This window comes from Balearica regulorum, chromosome 8, assembly GCF_011004875.1.
Source record: "Balearica regulorum gibbericeps isolate bBalReg1 chromosome 8, bBalReg1.pri, whole genome shotgun sequence".
NCBI classification, from domain to species: domain Eukaryota; kingdom Metazoa; phylum Chordata; class Aves; order Gruiformes; family Gruidae; genus Balearica; species Balearica regulorum.
Genome location: NC_046191.1, coordinates 2,136,919 through 2,158,741, shown reverse-complemented (window position 1 = coordinate 2,158,741; position 21,823 = coordinate 2,136,919). Strand labels below are relative to the sequence as shown.

Below are 21,823 nucleotides of genomic sequence, written 5' to 3'. Positions count from 1 at the left end.
TGTATAATTAAGACAGTAAGCTTGGAAATATTAACCATGAAACACGTAGTCACGCATGCTGAGATCGAGTTAATAAGTGTTAAGTGAACAAATAAAAGGCATAAGCAAATGTACACACTACCTACAAAGTCCTGCTGGCAGTTTCTTGGGTTTGGGGCTTTCTTTTTTAACCTTATTTATGAATTACAGCTGACAAGGGACTAAGGAACGTTTCGGAGGATTTATTTGAAGCATAATATGAACATTGCATTCTTATTTACGTTCCTTCTATCCACAGGATTGAAAAAACGTACAAGGAAGGCCTTTGGTATACGCAAGAAAGAAAAGGATACTGATTCCACGTAAGTCAATGAGATACAGACCGCGTTAATATATTAATGATACTGGGGAGAAGTTGATGCCGATGTGCCAGGACGGGAAGGGAGTCGGTGTATCACAGGCATTTGTCGTCCTTGGATCAAGTCTTGTAATAACAAATACGTTTAAGCTGTTTCCCCTTGTACATCCAGTGGCTGACAAATAAGGTATTTTCTCAGTGGCGCTGCGGAGATGACAAAGCTGGTTCTCCACGTGTTTGCAATTTACGGTGACGGTTAGCAGTGATCAGAAGGAAATTACTCCTCTGAGAGTTTCAGCAGATTAATCTCTGCCCAAACTACTGATTTGCCCGTCTGCCGAGATCTTTTTAGATGCAAATTCAGTTTAAAGAGATGCCTGTGCAGGCAGCGAGGCTGGAGCGAAGGGCGGCGCGGTTGGGGACGGCGAGGGTGTGTGGGGCTCGCGGAGGGCGTGCTCCTGCGGCTTTGCTGCGAGACGTGCTTTGCTTCCCGGGAAAACATCTGGCGGGGGAATTCTCCCCGCATCTGGCGGGGGATGCTGTTGCGTGGGTGCTGAGCCCAGCCCAGGGAGGGCTCTCGGCTGTCACCGGTGTGGCTTTGGGGTAGGTGTCCCAAAGCAGCGTGCAAAGGAGCCCGTGCAGCCCACGTGCTGGGGACGGAGCGGGGAAAGGCAGCGGGGAGCCCCGCTCCCACACCTGCAGCATCGCCCAGCCTTTTCCAGAAGTGCTTCACATCTGGAACAGCAGAAACCCTGTGGGTTTTTTCTTTTATTTTGTTTGGATTTGGTTTTTCTGAGCTATTTTATATCTTGGCGGCGGTCCGTGAGGTTTCCCGTGCGAAGGGACGGACACTGCGGGTCTGGCCATGGTGAGCCCGGCTGCACCGGTGCCTGCGGGGCTTTGTCTGCTGCAAAAGGAGGCCCCAAAATACGGGGGGATGTGTAGCACATCACGAAAAAGGGCTGTGCGGCACTGAGCTGGTGTCCTGTTGGCAGAGTCAGCTTGTCACCGGGAATGGTGGCTGTCCATCCAAGAGCCAGGCAGGCTGCAGGACAGCCAGGAGCTCCAGCCGTGTACAACTTCATTTTTAATTTATCGCAAGGACGGGCAGGAAACAGGCTGCTTTGCGTCTTCCTCCTCTTCTCATGGAAAATCAATGGAGCCACGTCTCGGTCCTGCCTTTAGCCAGTGCCGTGATTTCCACGCTTGCTCGCAGCAGCCTGCTTTTCCCTGGAGGCTGTGGAAGCTGGTGGCACACGGAGATAGTGAAACCTGGGGCGTTCGCGATGGTCATGACCTTACAGAAAGGCCGCTGCGGGGAAGATGGTGCAATTAGCAAGCAGCATTGATTAGCACGTCGCGGGGTCACGTCGTGGTCATCGCCCCAGACAGCTTTGAGCGCTCCCCAAATCCCCCATCGGCAGCCGGCACAGGGCGGTGGGTTCGGACAGACCCTCTGGTCGGTCACCTCCTGCCACGGCTGGGCCACCGCACCCCCAGGACCCGGTGGTGGGCACCATGGCGTTGGGGTCTCCGGAGCTGCCGCCTGGTTTTTGGGGAGATGCGGGATGCGCTGAAGCCGCAGTGCGGTGGCAAAGGTCCTGCCACCCCCTTCCCTCCACCAACTGAGGGTCTCCGCGGCCATTTCTGGCTGGGCTTTGGGGAGGTGAGCGGGAGGTGACGGTCCCTGCGCGTAAGGGAAACGTGGAAGCGGAGGGGATCTCTGCTACTTCCAAAAAAATCTCAGAAACGTTTGTGCAAAGAGATTAAACGCGAGATAAGAGGGATGGGAGGCAGACACGTATGACTTGGAGCGGTTCAATGGAAGGTGGTGTTCTCTGTTAAACCAGAGCTGGATGGGCAGCAGGTCCCTGCAGGGTTTCTGTGATGTCCTGAGTCAGACGTTGATTTGTGGCAAATTTCTGGCAACGCATAAAACCTGGGGGCGTGTGGGAGGTGGAGGAGCCAGTCTGGTTCTCATAAACAGATCTGTCTATTCACTAAATAACTTAGCATCCTTTGACAGCGTTTAAATACGGCTGCCGAGCCTGCCACGCTGCTTGCTGTGACCGAGGTCCAAATCCCATAAGCGGTTGGGGATTAAAATCCCTGAGGAGTCTCATCCATTTTCAAATCCATCCGAAAGAGAAGTGACTGTGCTCCTGGCAGAAGAAAAATCTCTAAATTACTCTATACGTAATTGTTATTGTCTTCTGCAAGGGGATGCGCACCCAGGGTAGGGCTGCGGCCGTGGGATGGGTGCAAGGAGGAGCCAGCCCAGCTCCTCAGCTGGCAGAGCGCAGTTATCCGCAGGAGCCCTTTATTTACTAACAAATATAAAATTTACCATCTGATAACACGAGACCAATGGCACCGAGACCACCGTGCGTGTCGCACAAGGAGCGCGTGGCAGGTAATTCAGATTTGCTGACAATTTCATAATTAAAACCATTGCTGCTCTGGATTCGTTAAGAAAACCATTTCCACAAGTTGGTCGGGTGCCGGTGCGGTTTGGGAGCTAACAGGCTGCCTTTCTTTCTGTTCTTTGCAGAGGGTCGCCAGACAGGGATGGCATCGTAAGTATTGCGACGGACCCCGGCCCCGCTCTCCTCTCCTGTGCGGCCCCTTAAATGCGAATTCCTCCATCAGCCGCCATCAGCATTTTGTGAACCGTCTCTTCCTTTCTGTTTAATATAGAAAATACATTTCAGTAAGAAGCTATCCGTTTAAAATAACGACATATTCCAGGTTTTCTACAAAAGTAACACAAAGAAAATAATACGGAAACACCTGAGGAGCGCTGTGGGCAGAGGGACCAGGTGTCCTGCTAAAATCCCCGGCATCCGCGTTTCTACACCCGCTAATTGGCTTGGGTCAGATTTGCTGTACGATGAGTTAAGGGAAAATTGCCAGGACAGCTGTTAAAAATAGGTATTTGTATTTTCTATATTAACCCGAAGATAAGGAGATACTTGTTTTTGAATTATTGCTGCTTTTATTTATGGTGTTAGATGGAAATGCCCCTGCTAGATCTGGGTAGATGGACCGCGTCTCCTTTAGCCGTTTGATTTCAAGTTTCCCAACGAGTATGTTGGGTTCAGACTGGGGCTGTGCTGGTCGACAGTTCTTGAGCAAATTCAGACGTTAGAAGCTCACCTTAAAATAAAAATGAGACCCCCTCGGGAGGCTCGGCAGGGAGAGCGGTGCTGGGGTGTCTTTTACAAAGCCATATAAAAATTGGGGTGCCAAATTGCTCCTTTAGAGAGATCACTTTTTTTTTTTTCCCTTTCACATCTGACCCAAGATCCTTGGCTTTGGGCTAGCCCTGTGTTCGGGAGCCACTTGTTAAGAAATAGCAATTAAAAAAAAAAAAAAAAGTCTGCAGCTCAGGTAGCACATTAACCAAGGCTCTATTCAGCAGTAATAAATAAATAAAATGCAAGGAGCAGCCCCGAGCCGTTCCCTCCACCGGCAGAAGTGCTGTGGGCAGCCTTTCATTGCCCGGCGTGGGTGCGGGGACCGTGGTGCTGGGGTGCCCTCCCAGTCGGGCTCCGACTCTTGATTTTTTTCCAGACGCCTTGCTGTTCAAGCTCTGTGCAGGGCAGGACGGGGTCTCCGCTGCTCCTGCAAGCTGAAGGATGCAGAAATGCAATTTTTGGGGGGTATAATGAAGCCACCGAATGTATCGGAGGGGAATTGGGGGATGGAGGCATTTAGTAGAAGTCTTCCTGCTGCAGCACGTTCTCACCACGATATTTGCAGCAGGAGGTGAGACGGTAAATCCTCTGGCTGCTGAATAGAGCCCCGTTACCTGCCCCCGGTATAAACCACGCTTACTCCTAATGGAGCCACAGCTGAGTCCTCCTTTTCTTATAAAACTGTGCAGTGTGTTTTTGCTAATTCCTTGTAACTGATTTTTGTGTGTTTAAAAAAAAAAAAAAAAAAATTTAAAAACCACCCGATACTTTAACCCTTTTTCTGCCAAACCCCAATCCCTTCCAGCTGCCCAGCCCTCATCCCAATGAGCCACCTTGCAATAGCAAACCCGAGAGTGTGCGTGAAGGAGGAAAAAAAAATTCGGTAAGGAAAACAGAGCTCGGTTGACAGCTACGAAAGGGTTGTTAAAAACAGTGAGTAATTTTTGTTTTGAAATCCAGACTATAGGAAAACGCCATTTAGGTTCAGCCAGGTGGATGTATATGAATAGAAATGGGGTTAAATACGGATGGACTGGGGAAAGCAGACGTCCCATGTAACTACATCCAGAGGCTGATTATTGATTATTTTTTTCTCACCCTTGTGCCTCTAACGATGCAGCTCTGTTCTTGGGCAGCGTCGCAAGGACCGTCGGGTGAAACGGGGAGGGCGAGGGTGCTGGTGGCCTCATCCATCCCCCCCTGCTGCTGTCCCGGGATGGTGCGTTTGGCGCTTGGCGGGGGTGCTCCCTCTGGCAGCTGAAGGGAACTGGATTATCTAATTTAGGTGCCCAAAATTGAGAACTCAACCTAACTTTAGTCCCGGAGCTGGCCTTGCTGGCTGCAGTGGCCAGCGGCAGCTTTGAGCATCTCCTGGAAGCCCAGAGCAGACCAGCAAAGGGGCCCGTAGGCGATGGGTGCCCAAAGCCCCCTCCCCAAACCAGAGCCCTCAGTCCGAAGCAGCAATAACCTGTGCGTGTGGTGGTGGTGTGTTGTGGCGTGCTCTAACACCGCGTCCCAGCCTGGATGTCTCTCACCGCTGCAACCCGGCTTGCTCCGCGGGCGGTTCGGCTGCCGAGTAACAGGAACCGAATCTTCCTTTCGGCATGTTCTGGGGAAGGGGTTTATCTCCCGATAAATAAATAGCGGTGCTACCTGTGCTGGGTGGGCATCGGGAGCCCCCGCTGCCGCCAGCTCTCCCCGGGAGCTGGAACACCCCGGCACGCGGAGAAATGGCTGTTTCATTCCTCGTCCTTAAAAAATGTTTTGCGCTCAGCTAATGAACGGTCAAAAAACCCAAAAACAACCCTTTAGCCTTTTAGCTGTCTGGTGTGGAAGGCCTTCCAGACATGGGACGTGCACACACAGCGTGGGGTCCGCCTGCCTCTCGCGCTACCCAGCGCTGTCCCCACGCGCGCGTGCGAGCCGTGCTGTGTTCTTCTCGTTTCCTCAATTTAAAACTTGGAAATTTCGTTTCTAATGTGTTGCAGAAGAAAACGAACGGAGCCCCGAATGGATTTTATGCGGAGATCGACTGGGATAGATACGTAAGTGTCCCAAGGAGCCTGCCCTCCATCCAGCGCCCGGGCTGTGCTCCCACGCCGCCGTTTTGGCTTTGTGGGTGGCCGTGGCCATTTTGGGTGATACCCAGGTGTTAGCTGTGTATTCTGTATCTGCACGTTAATTAAATAGCATCAAGCCACCCAGCAAGCGGGTGGTTCCAGCGCCCAACGCCCTGCGGGTAAGGAGAGCGCTGCCCACGCCTGCGGCACGTTGCAGGTACCCGGAGAAAACCCTGGGTCGCAACCAAGCGTTGGAAAAAAAAACCCCCAAACTTCTGCAAAAAATGGAGCTTTGCGGAACCTTGTCTGTGAAAACTGAGCGCTGCAAAAATGGATCTGCAGCCAGGCCGGGTGCTCAGCCCCCCGTAACTGCCCCCGCGGGTGCTGTGTCGGAGCACGGGTGCTGTTTGCCCTGTGCAGCTACCGGCGGGCTCGGGCTGCACGGGGCTTTGGATGTGGCGTCCCGCAGGAGGAAAGAGCTGCTCCAGCTTTCCAGGAACAGAATTAACATTCCTAATTCTTTTGGTTTGGTGGTTTTTGTGTTTTTTTTTTTTTCTTTTTTTGGTGTCTTATTCAGAATTCACCTGAGCTTGATGAGGAGGGATACAGCATCCGACCCGAGGAACCAGGATATATCCTTTACTGTTGGCTTTGTCTCTCGGCTTACAAACCGTAAGATGAGCTGGGGTTTGCAGGCAGGCCACTGACTGGATTGATTTATTTTATTATTATTTATTTATTATTATTTATTATTATTTTATTTTCCTTTTGAGCTGTCACTCCACAGCTAAAACTGTTTCCCAGGGGGAATTACCTGAGACAGCAGAGCTGAAGGTGATTTTTTAAATTGCCTTCGATCCAGTGCTATGAAACGGGGAGGAGGAGTGAGCAGCGCAGCGGGGTGCCCCACGGAGACCCCGACGTCCCATCCCATTTGCGGTGGGTGCACCTGCGTGGGTGCTGGCCGCGTGGTGCTTCGTCACAGCCGATGCTGTTTCGGAGCGGAAACGATCTGCGTGGCAGTAAAAGCAAAACGAGCAAAGATCAGTTTGCAGCTCCCATAACGTGCCCCGCTAAGGGGCGAGGGGACTTTGATGGCCAGAGCCCGTGCGGGTCCCCAGGTCGCAGCTGGAGGAGGGCGAGTGGAAAAGCAGGATTTCTTCCTCTGCCGCCGCTGAAAAATGCTGGCGGTCTGCGGGTGATGGGCCGGGACAGTCCCGACACGGGGGAAACCCGGACACCGATGCAAATAGCTGCTGGGCTAAGCCAGGGTTGGCTTTAGCACCGCGGGGTTCCCGCGTCCTCCGCCTGCACGGGGATGAAGCAGTGACACACCACGGCAGTGACGCGCACGGCAGGAGGATTTGCCCCTGCATGCTCCCGCCCTGGGGCGTTTGGGATAAGCGTTTTGGGAACCCCTAATCCCCACTTTTCAGGGAGGCTTGAGCCTTGGGAGGCCAAGGTTCTGCCCTGGCAGCAGCAGGAAACCTTCTTTAACTGTGCTCTACCTACCAAAGGAAAACACTTCTACTCCTCGAGCGAATCCGAAGAGGAAGAGGAGGCGCACAAGAAGTTCAACATTAAGATCAAGCCTTTGCAGGCTAAAGACATCCTGAAGAGCGCGGCAACAGTGGACGAGCTGAAGGCGTCAATAGGCAACATTGCACTTTCTCCATCGCCTGTGGTGAGTCCTTGGGGTTTCTGGCTCTTCCCCGGGTCGCCGAAGCAGCGATGCTCCGCAGGGCTCATCCCGAGCGAGCGGGGGGGCTCTTCCTTGGGTGCTTCAGTTTGCATTTGTGTCCTTATTTAGAGGGTCTCATTGCTATAGAGACAAAAATGTGACGCCAAGGAGATCTCGGATGTATTGTGGTGATGTTTCCAGTTCAAAACATCCTAAAAATCCCCTTTCCTGCTCATAAAACAGGGCAACTGAGATCGGAATACACTATTCCCTTATTTTTCCCCTTTTTCCTTATTTTTCAATGTGGTCATCGTTCAGGACATAAATCGCGTGTGTCCAGCCCTGATTCCTGGGAAGGGAAAGGATCTGTGGGGTTTTCCGCACCGCTGCTGCGGGATGTTAGAGGGATGTTTCTTACCCCGGGGGGCGAATCTGAGGTTCCTGGAAGGAGAGGTCATCTCTCCTTAGTCCCTCCCAGTATAAATACCATCACCCTCTGGTTTTCCTAAGGCTTGTCGAGATTTCTGTCATCTCATCCCAATCTGTTCAGCCATGAAAAGATTTGATTTTTGTCTGTCAGTGGGTTTTAGTGTGGGCTATAGTGTCTTTCCAGACGAAGCTTTCTATGGTTTATAATTAGCCTGTACCTGAAGTGTGAATGAATCTCAAACTCTAAGCGAAGAGGAAACAAAATTACCGCATTTTTATTTCTTATTTCCAAACCAACACAACGTCACCAATTTTAATGAAAGCTTTTGGGATAAGTCGCTGTCCTTGGAAATGCCGAGTGCCCCGGCACGGCTCTGCTTCCCCCGACGCTCGGTCCCTTTTAGCCACGTGCGCTTCTGGATGATTTTTGTGTTGGGACCAGGTAGTTTCTGGCTTTCAAGGGTTAGAAACTGCAGTTGGTTGCTTTGGGAAGCACAACAAAACAAACAAAAAAAAAACCCCAAAAAACCCACACCAAAATTCAGCAAAAAAGAGAGAGGGGAAGTTTTGGAATCTGGCAGTTATTTGCCAAATAGGTGGATAATTTTGATCAAGAGAAAAAAGGGGCGGGGGGGCAGGAAAGAGGAAAAAAGAACAAACAGAATTTCTTATTGCAAAACTAAGCTAATTTTGGTTTTGCAAAGCGATGGCCCCAGCAGTTTGGCGCACACGCGTGTATACGTATATAATGTAGGAGACAATGTTATTTTGGGAGGAGAGAGGAAATATAGTGCAACACTTTAAAAATGGGACAGGGAAACCACTGAGAATTTATTTAAGGGACCAAATCAATATTTGGTGTATTCTCCTTCCCTTGTGGCTTTTATTTCCGCATCCCTTGCTGGCAGTGCTGCTCCGGGCACCGCAGGGCACCCTCCCATCCCGGTGTGTAGCTGGTGGCTCCGGCACAGCGACCGGAGACGAGGAGTAGCTGCTCATTGATTCCGTACTGCAGCCAGCGGTGTAGGGCTTTTGGAGAATCCAGCCCAAAAAAATCTAAAGCCACGTTGCCTCTAGCGACAAAGAAAAATCTATTAAGAAATTATTGAATGGTTACGCTCAGCTCCTCGCGGACCCCGATTATTTTGACTCTTACTGATGAAATACGTGCCTAGTTTTGCGCTGGTGTAGGAAGATCAGGCTGATGTGGTCAGCAGTTGTTCTGCACCTCGCCTTCTCCAGGAAAACAAAACCCCACAAAAAGTGCATTTTGCCAGATACGATTCTGGGTCGGGACACTCTGTGCTTTGCTCCGGGGAAATCTGTCCCCGCCGTCACCGCGGGCAGAGCACGGCCCGGGGTCGGAGCCGATGGCTCCCTGTAAAACAGCGCAGACGTGCTCCGCTCAGTCCGAAGGGCTCCGGGAAAAGCCCTGTGCCAGGCTGGACAGAAGGAACCGCGCTGCTTCCCCATGTCGCGATCCAAAACCCAAAGGGCGCAGGTGGGGGGGTGAGTGGTCCCCAGCACGCCGGGTGGTCCCCAGCACGCCGGGTGGTCCCCAGCACGCCGGGTGGTCCCCAGCACGCCGGGTGGTCCCCAGCACGCCGGGTGCCCGGGGCAGGAGCTCTCTGAAGGAGGTTTTGCATCCGTGGGAGTTCCATGCTTTGCTGTCCGGGTCCCTGCCCTCGTCCTGGGCTTGTCTCCTCTCCAAAAAGAGCTGCAAAGCCACGCCACCGGCCTCTCCTGGATGAGAGCAGCGGGATGGGAGATGCCGTGTGCGTAGGCACCGTCGTCCCCACGCCTTTGGGGTGTAAGTTACGGTGCCTTAACTCGAAGACAAGACGAAAAGCGGAGATGCTGTTGTAGGCTGGCGGCAGCGGCGTCCTTCCACTGAAGCCCAACAGCTCAGGTCTCGTTCCTTGAGGAGGAACCCGAAGGTGGTGGTCCAACCTGCCCGTGCCACGTACCGGCAACAGCCCGGCGTCTTCAGACCTCCCTCCCTCTGCCCTGCTCCCTCCTGCCCCACGGGAGGCTCAGCCCCACGGGAGGCTCAGCCCCACGGGAGGCTCAGCCCCACGGGAGGCTCAGCCCCACGAGCTTTGTGGTGGTCTGAAAAAATAGTCACTGGGCAAAGCTGATAAGTAATAGCCTTAAATTTAAGCATTTAAGGGTAAAATCGTGCTTTGGAAATGGCCTTTGCGATTAGCTAGCAGGGCCCGCTAACGGCAAAGCATGTGACTCCTTTCCGTAAGACGGCTCAGGTGCAGGTTTTTATTTCTGTACGTGTTCTCTCACTCCAATCTTCTGTCTGAACGAATGATCAGCCCGGCTGGGTGCGTGCACGGCTCTGCTTTGCTGTGTGTTTAACAACTGTACGCCTGATGCTTCCGGGCACAATATGAATCTTTTATTTCTGTATTATCTCTTTGTAGAAAATATCTTATATTCTCATTTTCTTTTTTTTTTTTATTGTTCTGCATTCTTTTAGAGGAAAAGTCCGGTAAGAAATACAGTTTTTTTATCTCTTCTAATTTTTTTTTAGCACAGTCTTGTGTTCTCTTGTTTGCACAGTCCCTCTTTTGCATGTTTGTAGAGCTGAAATGTAAAATGCAAATAACAAATCCTGCCATTTTAGAAGGCATGATGTTCTTTTTCCTTCTCCCTTGATTTAACTTTAGAGCATTTTAAAATAGAGTTAGGCTGTCTTTACTGTGAACGTCCATAGTCTGGGGTTATAGTTTGGGTGAAAAAGCTGGTGGTTTTGGTCAAGACCTGTAAGAGCACAGTTTTATTTGGGCACATTTTTCGTACCTCGTTGCACATCAAAAGGGATGAGAAAGCAGAAAAACCCCATCAGTGGTCGATCACCTCCGGTGTCGCTGTGTGCAACGACTTCCCCGAGAGGACCGGGCTTCAGGCTCTTCCGAGCCCAAAATGGGGGAATTCACCCATTCCGTGGGGTTTGGGGTCTCCCTGGACGCCGCTGTCCCCACGGCCAGGGTGACCCACCAGCCCGGGGGACCAAGGCGTCGTGTTCCCGGTGCCGGGGGCTGCATGGAAGAGGAAGCCCACCCGGCGCTGTGGGCTGCGAAGCCATGACGGGGGGGTGCGATGGGCGCTGGGGGACTTGGGGCGCTGACCTGTCGCTCTCTGACCAGGTGTCTCTTCTCTCTTCCTTCTCGCTGACCGCAGCGGCGCAGCCCGGTAAGCACCCGCGCCTGCGGTTTCTGCCGCTCTGGGAACAACGGGGGTGCTGGGCTGGGGGGGGAATCCGAGTCTGTGCCGGGGTTACGCAGCAAGCGCAGGGGAAGGGGAGCGGGGTGCCGGTGCTGTTAGCCACCCCGTTGCGTGACCCCGAGTGGCGGTGGGACCTTGTGTCCCCCCCCCGCCAGTGCAAGAGGGTCCCTGGTGATGGGCATCCTCTGTGGTCTGACCCGTGTCCTTGCAAACCCCTTGGAGCCCCTGCTCGTGGTCCGGGGGTACCCCCGCTGCCCGTCCTGCTCCCCTCTCTGCCAGGCAGCCCCAGCCCCCGTGGTGTCTGGGGGTGGTGGGGGGGGGGTTGGCTTTTGCTGTGCACGGGCACCTGTGTGGTGTGCGGCGAGAGCGAGGGTTTGCATTGATCTAAGCCAAATAATGTATTTTCAGCAATTTGCAGCCGGCCAAATGTGAAGATTTGGGGTTTCTGCTACTTCTAATGGGGTGGGGGGGTCAGTGACCCCCGTAAGCGGCTGGCAGTCAGGACGGCTGCGAAGGCAGCACTGCCGGGCGATGGCTTTACGTGGCTCAAAATCCTCTCGGTAGGGTTTTTCTGCTCCCTGTGTGCTGGGAGCAAATGGGATTTCACCACGCGCACTCACGCGTAGCTGGGCGCGTTCCAGCCCCGTACAGTAAATATCACCTTGGGCAATTCCTGCCGCATCTGCCGGGCTGCTTCGCTCCCGCTCTGTCCCTCCGCGGGTGAGCGTTGCCGTGCGTCCCTGTCCCCGCGCCTTCCGCTTACCCCGTGTGTTTCTAATTCCAGGGGACGATTAAAAGGAATTTATCCAGTAAGTATGTTCTGCTGCTTTCGAGAACGAACAGTAGTTATTGGGGGGTGGGGGGGTGGTATTTTGGGGAGCGAAAAAAACCAAAGGGAGGAGGTTAGGTTTGCTTTAAAGCGGTCCTGGCAGAAATGATGGCACCCAAATGTGGTCTTTAAAGAATGCTGTACAGGACATCCTTGGGGTGCCCTATAGAAATGGTGCAGCTCCCTAGTCTGGTGCTCTACAGAAATAAAATCTGAATTAATAAAACAGAGCTTTTACTGCCAGCGTCTCCGTAGCAGGCGCGGGACGGGACGTGTGCTGTGCCGGTGGCACGCCTGGCGTGAGCCCTCCCGCACACGCGGGGTGCGGGTGGGGGAACGGCTCTAACCCCGTGCTGTCCGTCCTATGCCGCAGGTGAGGAGATCGCGCGGCCCCGGCGATCCACACCGACGCCGGACCCCGCCAGGTCAGTACGGAGTCCGTCGGTACAATTATCCGATACAGCACGTCCTTCTGATGTGGTTTTTAAACGCTTTGACGGGGAATTGCACATTTACGCCATTGCTCAGTGGGAAGCATCTGTTTTCATTTTCACCTCCAGATGTGGATCTTTTTTCATGTATTCAAACCCAGAGCAATGCAGCAAATTCCCTGGGCATTTACTGCCCTACAAACATTGCCAGCCCGTCAGCTAGCTGAGCTGCCCCAATTTGGCTCATCCCACTGCAGAAACATCACTTTTAGAACTTTTTAGGCTCACGAGACAGCCGAACGTTTGTGTTGGCCGTTTAAATAAGCCGAGGAAACGCTCTGTGCCACAGGATGCAAGAGGCACAGCAAGCTTTGGGTCCGCGGGCTCTTTGCTCGGGTGCTGTGTGAGTAAATGAGAAATGAGGTGAGGTGCCCAGGTGATGGTGGATCCCACCTCCCGGAGCGTGGCCGAACAAAAACGTGTGGGATTGAGGTGTTGGGTGGCAGTGGCACCCCTGGTTTTGGATGCGCAGCATCCATACTCGCTCTCCTGCAAGAGCCGTGAGGACATCGGCTGCTGGGAGCCGCCCGGAGCGTGATGGATCGGGAGAGCGGGCAAGTGCGTGCTGTGGGCGTACGTTGGGTTTGGAAAGCAGACGGGCTCATTGATACGGGGTGAAGCCAAATCTCAGTAGGAGCGCGCCCTGCGCGGCTGCAGGGCTCGACTCGAGGTGCGTTGGACCCCGGTGTGGTCTGTACTTTGGCTTTTTCCCTTTCCCGTGCAGTCCGGAGTAGCTCCGACTAATCCCGAAGCAATCCCCAGCGCCTCAGCAGCGGCTTGGGCACCGCGGGGTTTGCACCGAGGTGCTACCGCTCTCCTTTCCCGCTTCTCTGCCTGCAGCCCTGTGTTTTCCCAGGTGCCTGTTAGCCTAGAACATAAACACTCCCCAAAAATATACGTATTTGTACTCAAAAACACCAGGTTTGAGTACAAACCTGAACCTTATGGTTCCTCTGTGCTTGTCTCGTCCCACAGCAAGAAAGCCGGGGAGGACCCTGCCGCGCTGGCACCGCTCTTCGGGCCCCCGCTGGAGTCGGCGTTCGAGGAGCAGAAGCTGGACGGTGGGTTGGGGGACACGGGTGACGTCTCCTGGAGGTGACCCCCGGCCGTGCCTGGGGACGGCTCGTGACACCCGGCTCTGCCGGCGAGAGGGGCAGCCCTGGGGATCAACCCCACGGGGGAGAAACAAAATTAAAGCAGGACACAAAGGGTGGGTAGTTGTACCGTAGGCAGCCTGGGGTTGGAGTTTACGTGGGTTATAAGGACGCAGAACAAGTGGTTAAGTCAATTAGTTAATTATGCGGTCTCGAGACAGACCCTGCAAGAGAGCAGCTAACGAATATTAAAAATACTGCCTTCCAAATGAAACCCTGGTTTTGCCTGTTTACCAAGCGCTGCCGACAGACCTCGAAGCGGCGTCTGTTTAACTTCTAGCTTCCGACACCGCGGCAGCGTTTCGGCATTGTGCTGATTTAATGGAAGGGAGATGAACGTAGCTGTCTGCAATGCTTTACAGCTCCCCGGGCCCGTGAAGATGCCATCTCAGTAATGTCATCTCAGAAACAGTGATTCCCTGGACAGGAGTATAGGGGTACTCTACTCCCCCCCAAGCCTTTCATTTTTTTTTCTTCTTTTTTTTTTCCTTCTTCTTCTTTTTTTCCCCCTCCTTCTTCTTCTTCTTCTTTTTTTTTCCCTCCTCCTTCTTCTTCTTCTTTTTTTTCTTTCCTGAAGCACAGCAATCCTGCAAGGCTTGTCCTTCCCAAAGGAAAACCCCGTTCACCTGCTGCAGAGGTTTGCTCCCAGAGAGGTCTCCTCCTCCCGCAGACAGCCAGCTCTGCTCGGCTATCATGAAATGGCTGCTGCCATTTGTAGCTTAATTATGCCTTGTAATTAATGACTCCAGTTCATTCTTTTAATCAAAACTATGTTTGCATGCAGTTCTTGACACAAAAGCTAAGAAAAATAGTGCAAAAAGTTTAAATGAGATATAGAAGAGGATTTTTCCTCCCATAATCTGTGTGAATATAATTGGATCGTTTCAGTTTAATACCTGGGTTTTTTTCTGTGTATCCCAAAATTCCAGAGAATTTCTGCAACTAATGCAATGTTTCACTTAATGTAATAAGCCTCCAAATACGTAAATGGCATTGGTTTGTTTGTCAAGCAGCACGAGTGTCTGCACTTCATAGACTGGTTTGGGTGGGCAGGGACCTCCCAGCCCATCCAATCCCACCCCTGCCATGGGCAGGGACACCCTCCACTAGCCCAGGTTGCCCAAAGCCCCATCCAACCTGGCCTTGAACACTGCCAGGGAGCCAGGGGCAGCCACAGCTTCTCTGGGCACCCTGTGCCAGGGCCTCAGCACCCTCACAGGGAAGGATTTCTGCCTCCCATCCCATCTCCATCTCCCCCCCTGCAGCTTCAGGCCATTCCCCTTGGCCTGTCACTCCCTGCCCTTGTCACCAGCCCCTCTCCAGCTTTCCTGGAGCCCCTGCAGGGACTGGAAGGGGCTCTAAGGTCTCCCCGCAGCCTTCTCTTCTCCAGGCTGAACAAGCCCAACTCTCTCAGCCTGGCTCCATAGCAGAGGTGCTCCAGCCCTCGCATCATCTCCGCGGCCTCCTCTGGACTCGCTCCACCAGCTCCATGTCCTTCTTGTCCTGGGGACCCCCAAGCTGGACGCAGCACTGCAGGGGGGTCTCACCAGAGGGGAGTGGAGGGGCAGAATCCCCTCCCTCGACCTGCTGGTCACACTTTAGTCAAGCCTGTAGTTATCTAATGTTACAGAAAAACCCCTGTCTTTAATTATGAGAGGTTTCTCTGTTTAGTTTCCTCTCTTGACAAGCCTCAGGTGAATGCCTCTCATCTCTGTGTTTTGGTATTTGTAAGAAAATAGTTTTATCAATGCCCTTGCATGTGTATTTATTAATTTTTGATTTTTCAGCTACACTAGATCAGCCTGAGATATGGGGTTCGGTCCAGCCCGTCAACGCAAGCGTAGAGTCCCCAAAGCTACCGAGACCTTTTCCAACTGGAAGTAAGTGACTATTACCAAATGAAAATTAATTAATATATACAGAAATCAAATCTTTTCCTGGATTACTGTACTGTGCCATTCTGTAACGTTTGAATCCTGTAGCAAGTGAGCGGAGTTTTTCTTCCCGGCTTGACTCTAGCCGCGGTACAGGAGGCTGGAGGAGAGGCAGGGGTCTGATAAGGGGTGAGATGGATGGTACCCAGGGCGGGAGAGACGATGCACATCCTCCCAGGGGAAACGTGCTTCTGCCGGCATGTGCGTGCTGTGCAAGGGGAAATATCCCTGGCCGGAGCAAACGGCCTGCACGGAGCCAGTGGTTAAACCCTCCCTGCCCTCGGGGGTGAGGAATACCCGGCCATTCCTGTTCAGCGTGTGCTTCCTTGGCTCCAAGAGTCCGAAGCACCGGTTTCTCCAGACAAATGTAAGGAAGGGCAACACGGCCCCAAATCCCCGGGGTTTCGTTGCTGCTTTCCTCATTGTCTGGGGCAGCCAGGGGAACTGCAGCTTTTCCTGCTCCCTACCTGCAAAGTCATTCTTTCCTTGTTTCCCCCCTCACTAACCATTAGCACAGCCTAATTCGTGTCAAACCCACCCCCCGGCCCTGGGGCTGCCAACGTGCCAAGGTCAAGGCAATGTCTGGCCGCGTCAGGAGCCTGCAAGGGCATCGTGACTCTCGTGATTGCAATGGATGCTCGACGGCGCTGAGCCGCATCCAGAGCAGGCGCGGTCCTTCCTGGGCTGCTCCTCCGGGAGGTTCCGTCTCAGGTGCTGTTTACATCTGCTTGGCAAAAATGCCCCTGCAACGCGGCGTTGGGTTAATTAGGCACAGCGCACCTCCTCCCGCACGAGCATCCTGGGCCTGTAGGGGTTGGGCACGTGAGAAACGCGGAGGCAGATGTGTGCCTCGGAGGCTACAGATTTTAATTAAAATGTTAATTTGGGTTTTAAAACATGAGTACGATCTAAGATTTGAAAATTTAAAAACAAAACAAAAAAACCCCTAAAACCCAACAAAGGTCACCAATGATTGCTTGTCGCTCAGCGACCGTAAGCTCCCAGGCTGTGGGGATGCTCCTGTTCACCCGGCAATCATCCAGGGCCGGTGCTGCTCCCCGCTTTGCACCTCGGCAGCACGCTGCCGGATCCCCCCTTCCCAGCGAAGCCGCACACATTTCCGCATGCACCGACGCTGAATTTCTCCCTCTCTCTGCTCTGTTTTGCAGCTCCTCCACCCCTCCCACCAAAAAACATCCCGGCCACACCGCCGCGCACCGGCTCTCCGCTGACGGTGGGAATAGGTAAAAGCTCGGCGCCGTACCGCCTCGCGCGTGCTGTTGCGCAGCCCCGGTAGGCTGTGTGTGGGGGGGTCGGGTCCCCGTGGCTGTGTTTTGGGTGTGTTTTGGGATTTGGCCCTCGTGCATCCTCTTTCCCTTGCATTTGTGGCGCTTCAGCGGATGCTGCGGTTAGGGTGATGCTTTAGAAGCGGTGCATCTGCCTTTGGCTCCCAGCGTCACCCCGGTGAAATTTAATGCTCTCTCCTCCCCCCCTGCCTTTGATACCGGTCGCTTTTAGAATCAAAATGCAATATAAACCTTAAAGTCCTGCTCAAAATTGGGAATAACTGGGGTGCTGTTAGTGCCTGGAGTGGCACCGCACAGCCTGTGCCTATGAAATAACGCGGCACGCGGTGTCTGCCTGGGGAGGGGGGCTGGTCTGGCCCTCCCTGCCTTCCCAAATTCCTCCTGCTCTCAGGGAAGGTGGGAAAAGCCCACCCGGTCCCGCAGGCGGGGATGTGGCAGGGCAGGCGAGAGTGAACGAAGCGGTGCCTGGAGGGAAGGACAGGCTGAAGGAGGAAGGGGTTGAAAGGCGCCCGCTGGATGCGGCCGGAGGACGTGCAGCGCTTATAAGCGTATAATTCATGTGGCTGGCAGGGTGCTGCCTGGAGGGGCAGGGTCCGAGGCAGGGCAGGCAGTCCCTGCTCCGTGGGCAGGGTGCTCTGCGGGGGCAGAGGGTCCCGCTGCACCTTTACGCAGCACCTCGGGGCGTTACTACCATTGCCACGGAGAAACCCCTTGCTCTGAGCTCACTGCTCTAGCCATCAATATTTCATTCACGCTCCCATCTCTTCATTTTTCTACTCGCCTCAGCAGCCGTATCCGTTCTAGCAGAACTAGAGTTTTGTATCCGTTCTAGCAGAACTAGAGTTTTGTATCTGTTCTAGCAGAACTAGAGTTTTGTATCCGTTCTAGCAGAACTAGAGTTTTATCCCTGAAAAGTAGAACAGCAGACGGGTCCCAGCGCAGGAACGGGGGTGGGATGCTGAGATGAGGACCCCGGAGGGCACGGTAGTTTTAGCAGTGTGCAGGTGGCTCCTGCGCTCCCCCCCTGTCCTCGCCTCGTCCCTCGCTCCGGTCTGTGCGAACCGAAGCGCTGGGCAGCCTTCGTGGGGTTAGGGAGCTGCCAGCCCCCCCCCCGCGCTCCAGCCCGTGGGGAAGAGAAATGTAAGAAAACAGGGCAGGAAAGGAGGGATGGAGGATCTCCCTCCTCCGGATGTGGAACGGTTTGCTGATGAATCCTGTCTCCGTGTTGGTTATGAAGTCAGATATGAACGTTGATGTGTGGTAGCTCGGTTAGCGAGCAGAGCCCTAAAAGACCCTTATCTGCTGCTTGCAACCGAAATACGTGTGTCCTGTCTGCTTCCCTGTACTGCATGCCCAGCACCAGCTCTCGAGAGTGTCAAGCCAGCATGTTTAAATATATATATTTATATGGGTGTGTTTATAAATATATATAGCAGAGCGTGCAAGAGAGCTGAATGCCTAAGTTTAATATCTACTGATACTTCAGAGTGACGATAACGACATGACGATGTTATTTAGAGGATATATAACAAAGGTTGAGGGGCAGCTGTAAATCTGGGGAGGATACGGGACCGTTGTGCATGAAGCGATGGAGGAGGCGGGCTGGGCTCGCGGTGCATGCGCGCTCTCGTGCAGCGTACGTGTTTCTGCCCAGCGTGGTTCGTTATACATTGCAAATGACCTGATGTAGAAGCTTTCTCGCACATGAATCGTATTCCCCGGCAGCTTATAAGAAAACGTGCTTTTAAAGCATCTCCTCTAGAAAGTAGCTGACGTAGAGCCCTGTAGAGAATAGCGCGACTGCAGCTCTCTCGGTTAATGCTAAGTGTAAAATAAAACTACTTTGACCGCAGGAGGGGACCAGACAGCAGCAGAACTCAAAAGTGACAAACTTCCATCCATCAATGACTTGGACAGCATTTTTGGCCCCGTGCTATCCCCCAAGTCTGCTGCTGTTAACGCAGAAGACAAGTGGGTCAATTTTTCTGATCAATCCCCGGAAAACACGACTCCGGAGTTGACGCCCCAGGAAAAAGCTGGGTCCCCGCCGGCGGCAGCGGGCAGCCCGGCCGATGCTCCAGCGGCTGAGCCCTCCCGCCCGCTCCCCTCGCCGCTCCACCTGGAAGAGGTTCACAAGAAGGTTTCTGAGCAGCCTCACCTTAAGGATGATAACTTGGAGCCGGCTGCCTCTCCCAAAGATTTTGGGCTGGGACAAAGAGCGACCCCACCTCCCCCTCCGCCGCCCACCTACCGCACGGTGGTCTCCTCACCCGGACCGGGCGCCAGCAGCGGCACAGGAAGCACCAGTGGTACGTCCTGCGGCGTTGGGTGTGCTTCGGTGTGGCCGTGACCGCATCCGCTGTCCCCTCCCGCCTGGTTGTGCCTGTGCCCGGCGCCCGCGCTCCTACCCGACCGTCTCGTGCTTCCACGTCCAGCGTCTGCCCTCAGCCTCCTGTGTCCTCTCCCCCGCTCCCTGCTGCGTGTCTGATGGTTAGATTGGTCTGACAGCCTCTCCCCGAGCTCCCACGAGCCACCCTTCCCCACCTCTGCTACGCACGTAACCCCCCCCCAACTGCAAGATTTGGCGTGGGATTGCCATTGCTGCAGTTCCGTCCTCAGTAGGCTTCAGAGTGAACATAGGTGGAAACATTTCAGACAAATAATCTGAGCAAGCCTTGGAAACAGAGGCATTTAAACGTGTTGCAGACAGACGGGTGACCGCCCGCCATCGCCCCAGGGTTGCAGAGACCGAATACCTCGCAGCTCAGAGGTGACATGGGCCTGGATGGCGCTTGGTCCCTCTCAGCTGTGAGAGCGTGGGTGCCCAGCTGGGTCTGAAGAAATGGCTCCTAGGGTGAACCCCTCACAAGGGGGGCTGCCTGGCTTCACCTGCTTCATTATGAATGTCTGAGTGCCCGTTAGTGCAAACGAGCTCGTCAGAGGCCGGCTTACACAAGCTCTCCCATAGCGCTTAAGAAGGGGCATCCTGATGGTGTTATTTTAGAGGCCGACCCCAGGGCACTTACTGTACCGTGTGGCCACCGTATGCAAATCCCTGTCCCCAGCAGCCTCCGTGCCGCTGCCCTGCGTGTGTGAGAAGTTACTTGTGAGAGCGTTGCCCTGCAGGCACCTCCACCCGTGCAGGCGGCGGTGGGGGACGATGGCCGCGTTGGGTGCGCGGCTCCCCAGCCCTCTGCCCCACCGCTGTCTCCAGCCTTACACCAGCTGCTTTTGGGGGTTTGCCACCTCTGGGGGGGGGGGGGGGGGTGTAGGCTGCTGGAGGTGTCCCCCCGAGCGTGGCTGTCACTGCGAGTGTGGCTTTCGCTTCAGTGGTGGTGGCTTTTCTGTGCCCGCTTGGCGAGGGTGGGTGGGTGGGTGGGGGTCCACACAGTGCCGGGGGCTGCAGCATCCAGATCCTGGTGGCACTGGTTGGAGCTGGGACTTCTCTGGGACAGTGGCAGCAGGAGACAGCAAGCTGCATTGCTCTCCACCCCCATGACAACCGAGCCACCGCCTCATGTAAGCAGAGATCTGCAGGACGGAGACGTGCCGGTGGCTCCGCACGTGGGGATGGATGGAGAAACCCCGCTCGCACCAGTCGGGATGCATGGAGCCAGGTTCCGGCTGTAGTGCTCTGCTTGGGAAGATCTGCATCCCTTCCCCAGGAATCCCCTCCTGTCTCCGCTCAGCCTCCCCCAGCCCAGCACGCTGTAAAGATGCAGAGCGTTGAAATACGCTCACCAAAATCACACGCATCTTCAGGCAGCCGGTCTGGGCGTGCGGTGCAGATCCGGCACCCTTCCCATTCCTGCCCTCTCCACCTTTCCGAGTCCCCGTTGCTGTGTCCGTCCCTGGGGCTGTCCGGCTCTCGGGCGGAGCAGAGCCATCCCGGGCTGCCCTCGAGCCTTCGCATCCCGCGGGAGCCCGGCATCCCAAGGTGGGGCTGGGGACCGGCATCCCAGCAGACGTCTGATTTCCCGCTGATGTTTCCAGCGTGCTGCCACAGCTGCTTGGTGTAGAAAAATATCTCGAGGTGCATCGGTCTCCCAGGGACCTTGAGTACCCAAAGAATAAACCTCCCTGGCTGAGAGCCGACGTCTGGCAGGACTCTGGCTACGGAGGCAAAATGCACCCTCGAAGTCTCTGTCTTGTGACACTTGTTCAGTGCAGCTAGGTTAGTTTCCCTGGATAACTCCCATGTTCTTAGGCTTTTAGTGGGATAAGGAAGGAAAAAGTCAAATTTTGGTTCCCAAATTAGGCTTCTAAATAAAAATGGCTTGAATTTTGGAGATGTGAAAATGCATGGCCGGGATTTACTCTCTTTAAACAAGCCCATGGCTGGTGTTAGCCTTCTGCCGTTTACAGCTGAGTCTCCTTTCTCTAGATCTAGCGTTGCTATTCCTTAATCTGAGCCACGACCCAACCACCTCAGTGAACCGAGTCTCTTGTAAACCTGAGAAATAAAGCTAAAGGCATCATCCTATTGTTAGCCTGAGCAAAACACACCGCTCTCCAGAGCAGAACACGCTGCTGTGCTCCACGGACGCTGGTAGCAAACACCGGCTCAGCAAAGTGGGGTCCGCATCCCCCCCCGCCCCGCTCCTGCCGCCCCTCTTGTCTTGGCGCAATCTCCGACTGCTCTGTACAGCACCAGTTACTGCGGAACTTACCCGGAAGGAATTTCTGTACAGGGAGCAAAATAGTCTGCTGGATACCTTCTTATTCATCGATTAAAATTTCTCTCTGATTGCAAAAAGTGCCCCTTCGCAGCAAGGCAGCAGCCGCTGGGGACCACGCGAACCCTGACGACAGCACGCTCGTGTCCTTCAAAACCCTTCCGGAGGGCTCGGAAAACCTGATAACCTTGCTCAGCCACCCTTCCTCTTCTTTGCTCAGACAAAGCTTTGCCCCCCCCTCTCCCCGCAGCAGGACCCCTCATTGCCGTGGCGGGGGACTGACCCCGCTCGCCGGCCGTGCCGCCCCGGGAGCCTGCGGAGCCCTGGGAGCTGGGGCATCAGCTGCTGCCGGGGTTAAACTCATTCGCAGCACATCATTTTTCCCTTGCCCGTGTCTGGTTTTCAGGTAAAGCCCTAAAACTCCTCCGATAACAATTTTGCACGGCGTCCCCGGCCGAGGGGGCCCAGGTACATGGCCCTGCCGGAAACGC

General features: G+C 54.2%; 1 protein-coding gene across 1 annotated transcript in view; it reads left to right on the top strand.

Annotated features, from left to right (window-relative positions):
* SGIP1 (SH3GL interacting endocytic adaptor 1) overlaps nucleotides 1-21,823 on the top strand; it is a 54,919-nt gene that overhangs the window by 17,906 nt on the left and 15,190 nt on the right. Inside the window, exons 3-14 of the mRNA XM_075759158.1 lie at nucleotides 278-341; nucleotides 2,889-2,913; nucleotides 4,340-4,417; nucleotides 5,523-5,579; nucleotides 6,172-6,226; nucleotides 7,103-7,278; nucleotides 11,726-11,750; nucleotides 12,144-12,195; nucleotides 13,237-13,322; nucleotides 15,203-15,295; nucleotides 16,519-16,593; nucleotides 18,510-18,965. Coding sequence (XP_075615273.1) covers nucleotides 278-341; nucleotides 2,889-2,913; nucleotides 4,340-4,417; nucleotides 5,523-5,579; nucleotides 6,172-6,226; nucleotides 7,103-7,278; nucleotides 11,726-11,750; nucleotides 12,144-12,195; nucleotides 13,237-13,322; nucleotides 15,203-15,295; nucleotides 16,519-16,593; nucleotides 18,510-18,965 — 1,242 coding nt within the window. The remainder of the gene's footprint in view (nucleotides 1-277; nucleotides 342-2,888; nucleotides 2,914-4,339; nucleotides 4,418-5,522; nucleotides 5,580-6,171; nucleotides 6,227-7,102; nucleotides 7,279-11,725; nucleotides 11,751-12,143; nucleotides 12,196-13,236; nucleotides 13,323-15,202; nucleotides 15,296-16,518; nucleotides 16,594-18,509; nucleotides 18,966-21,823) is intronic.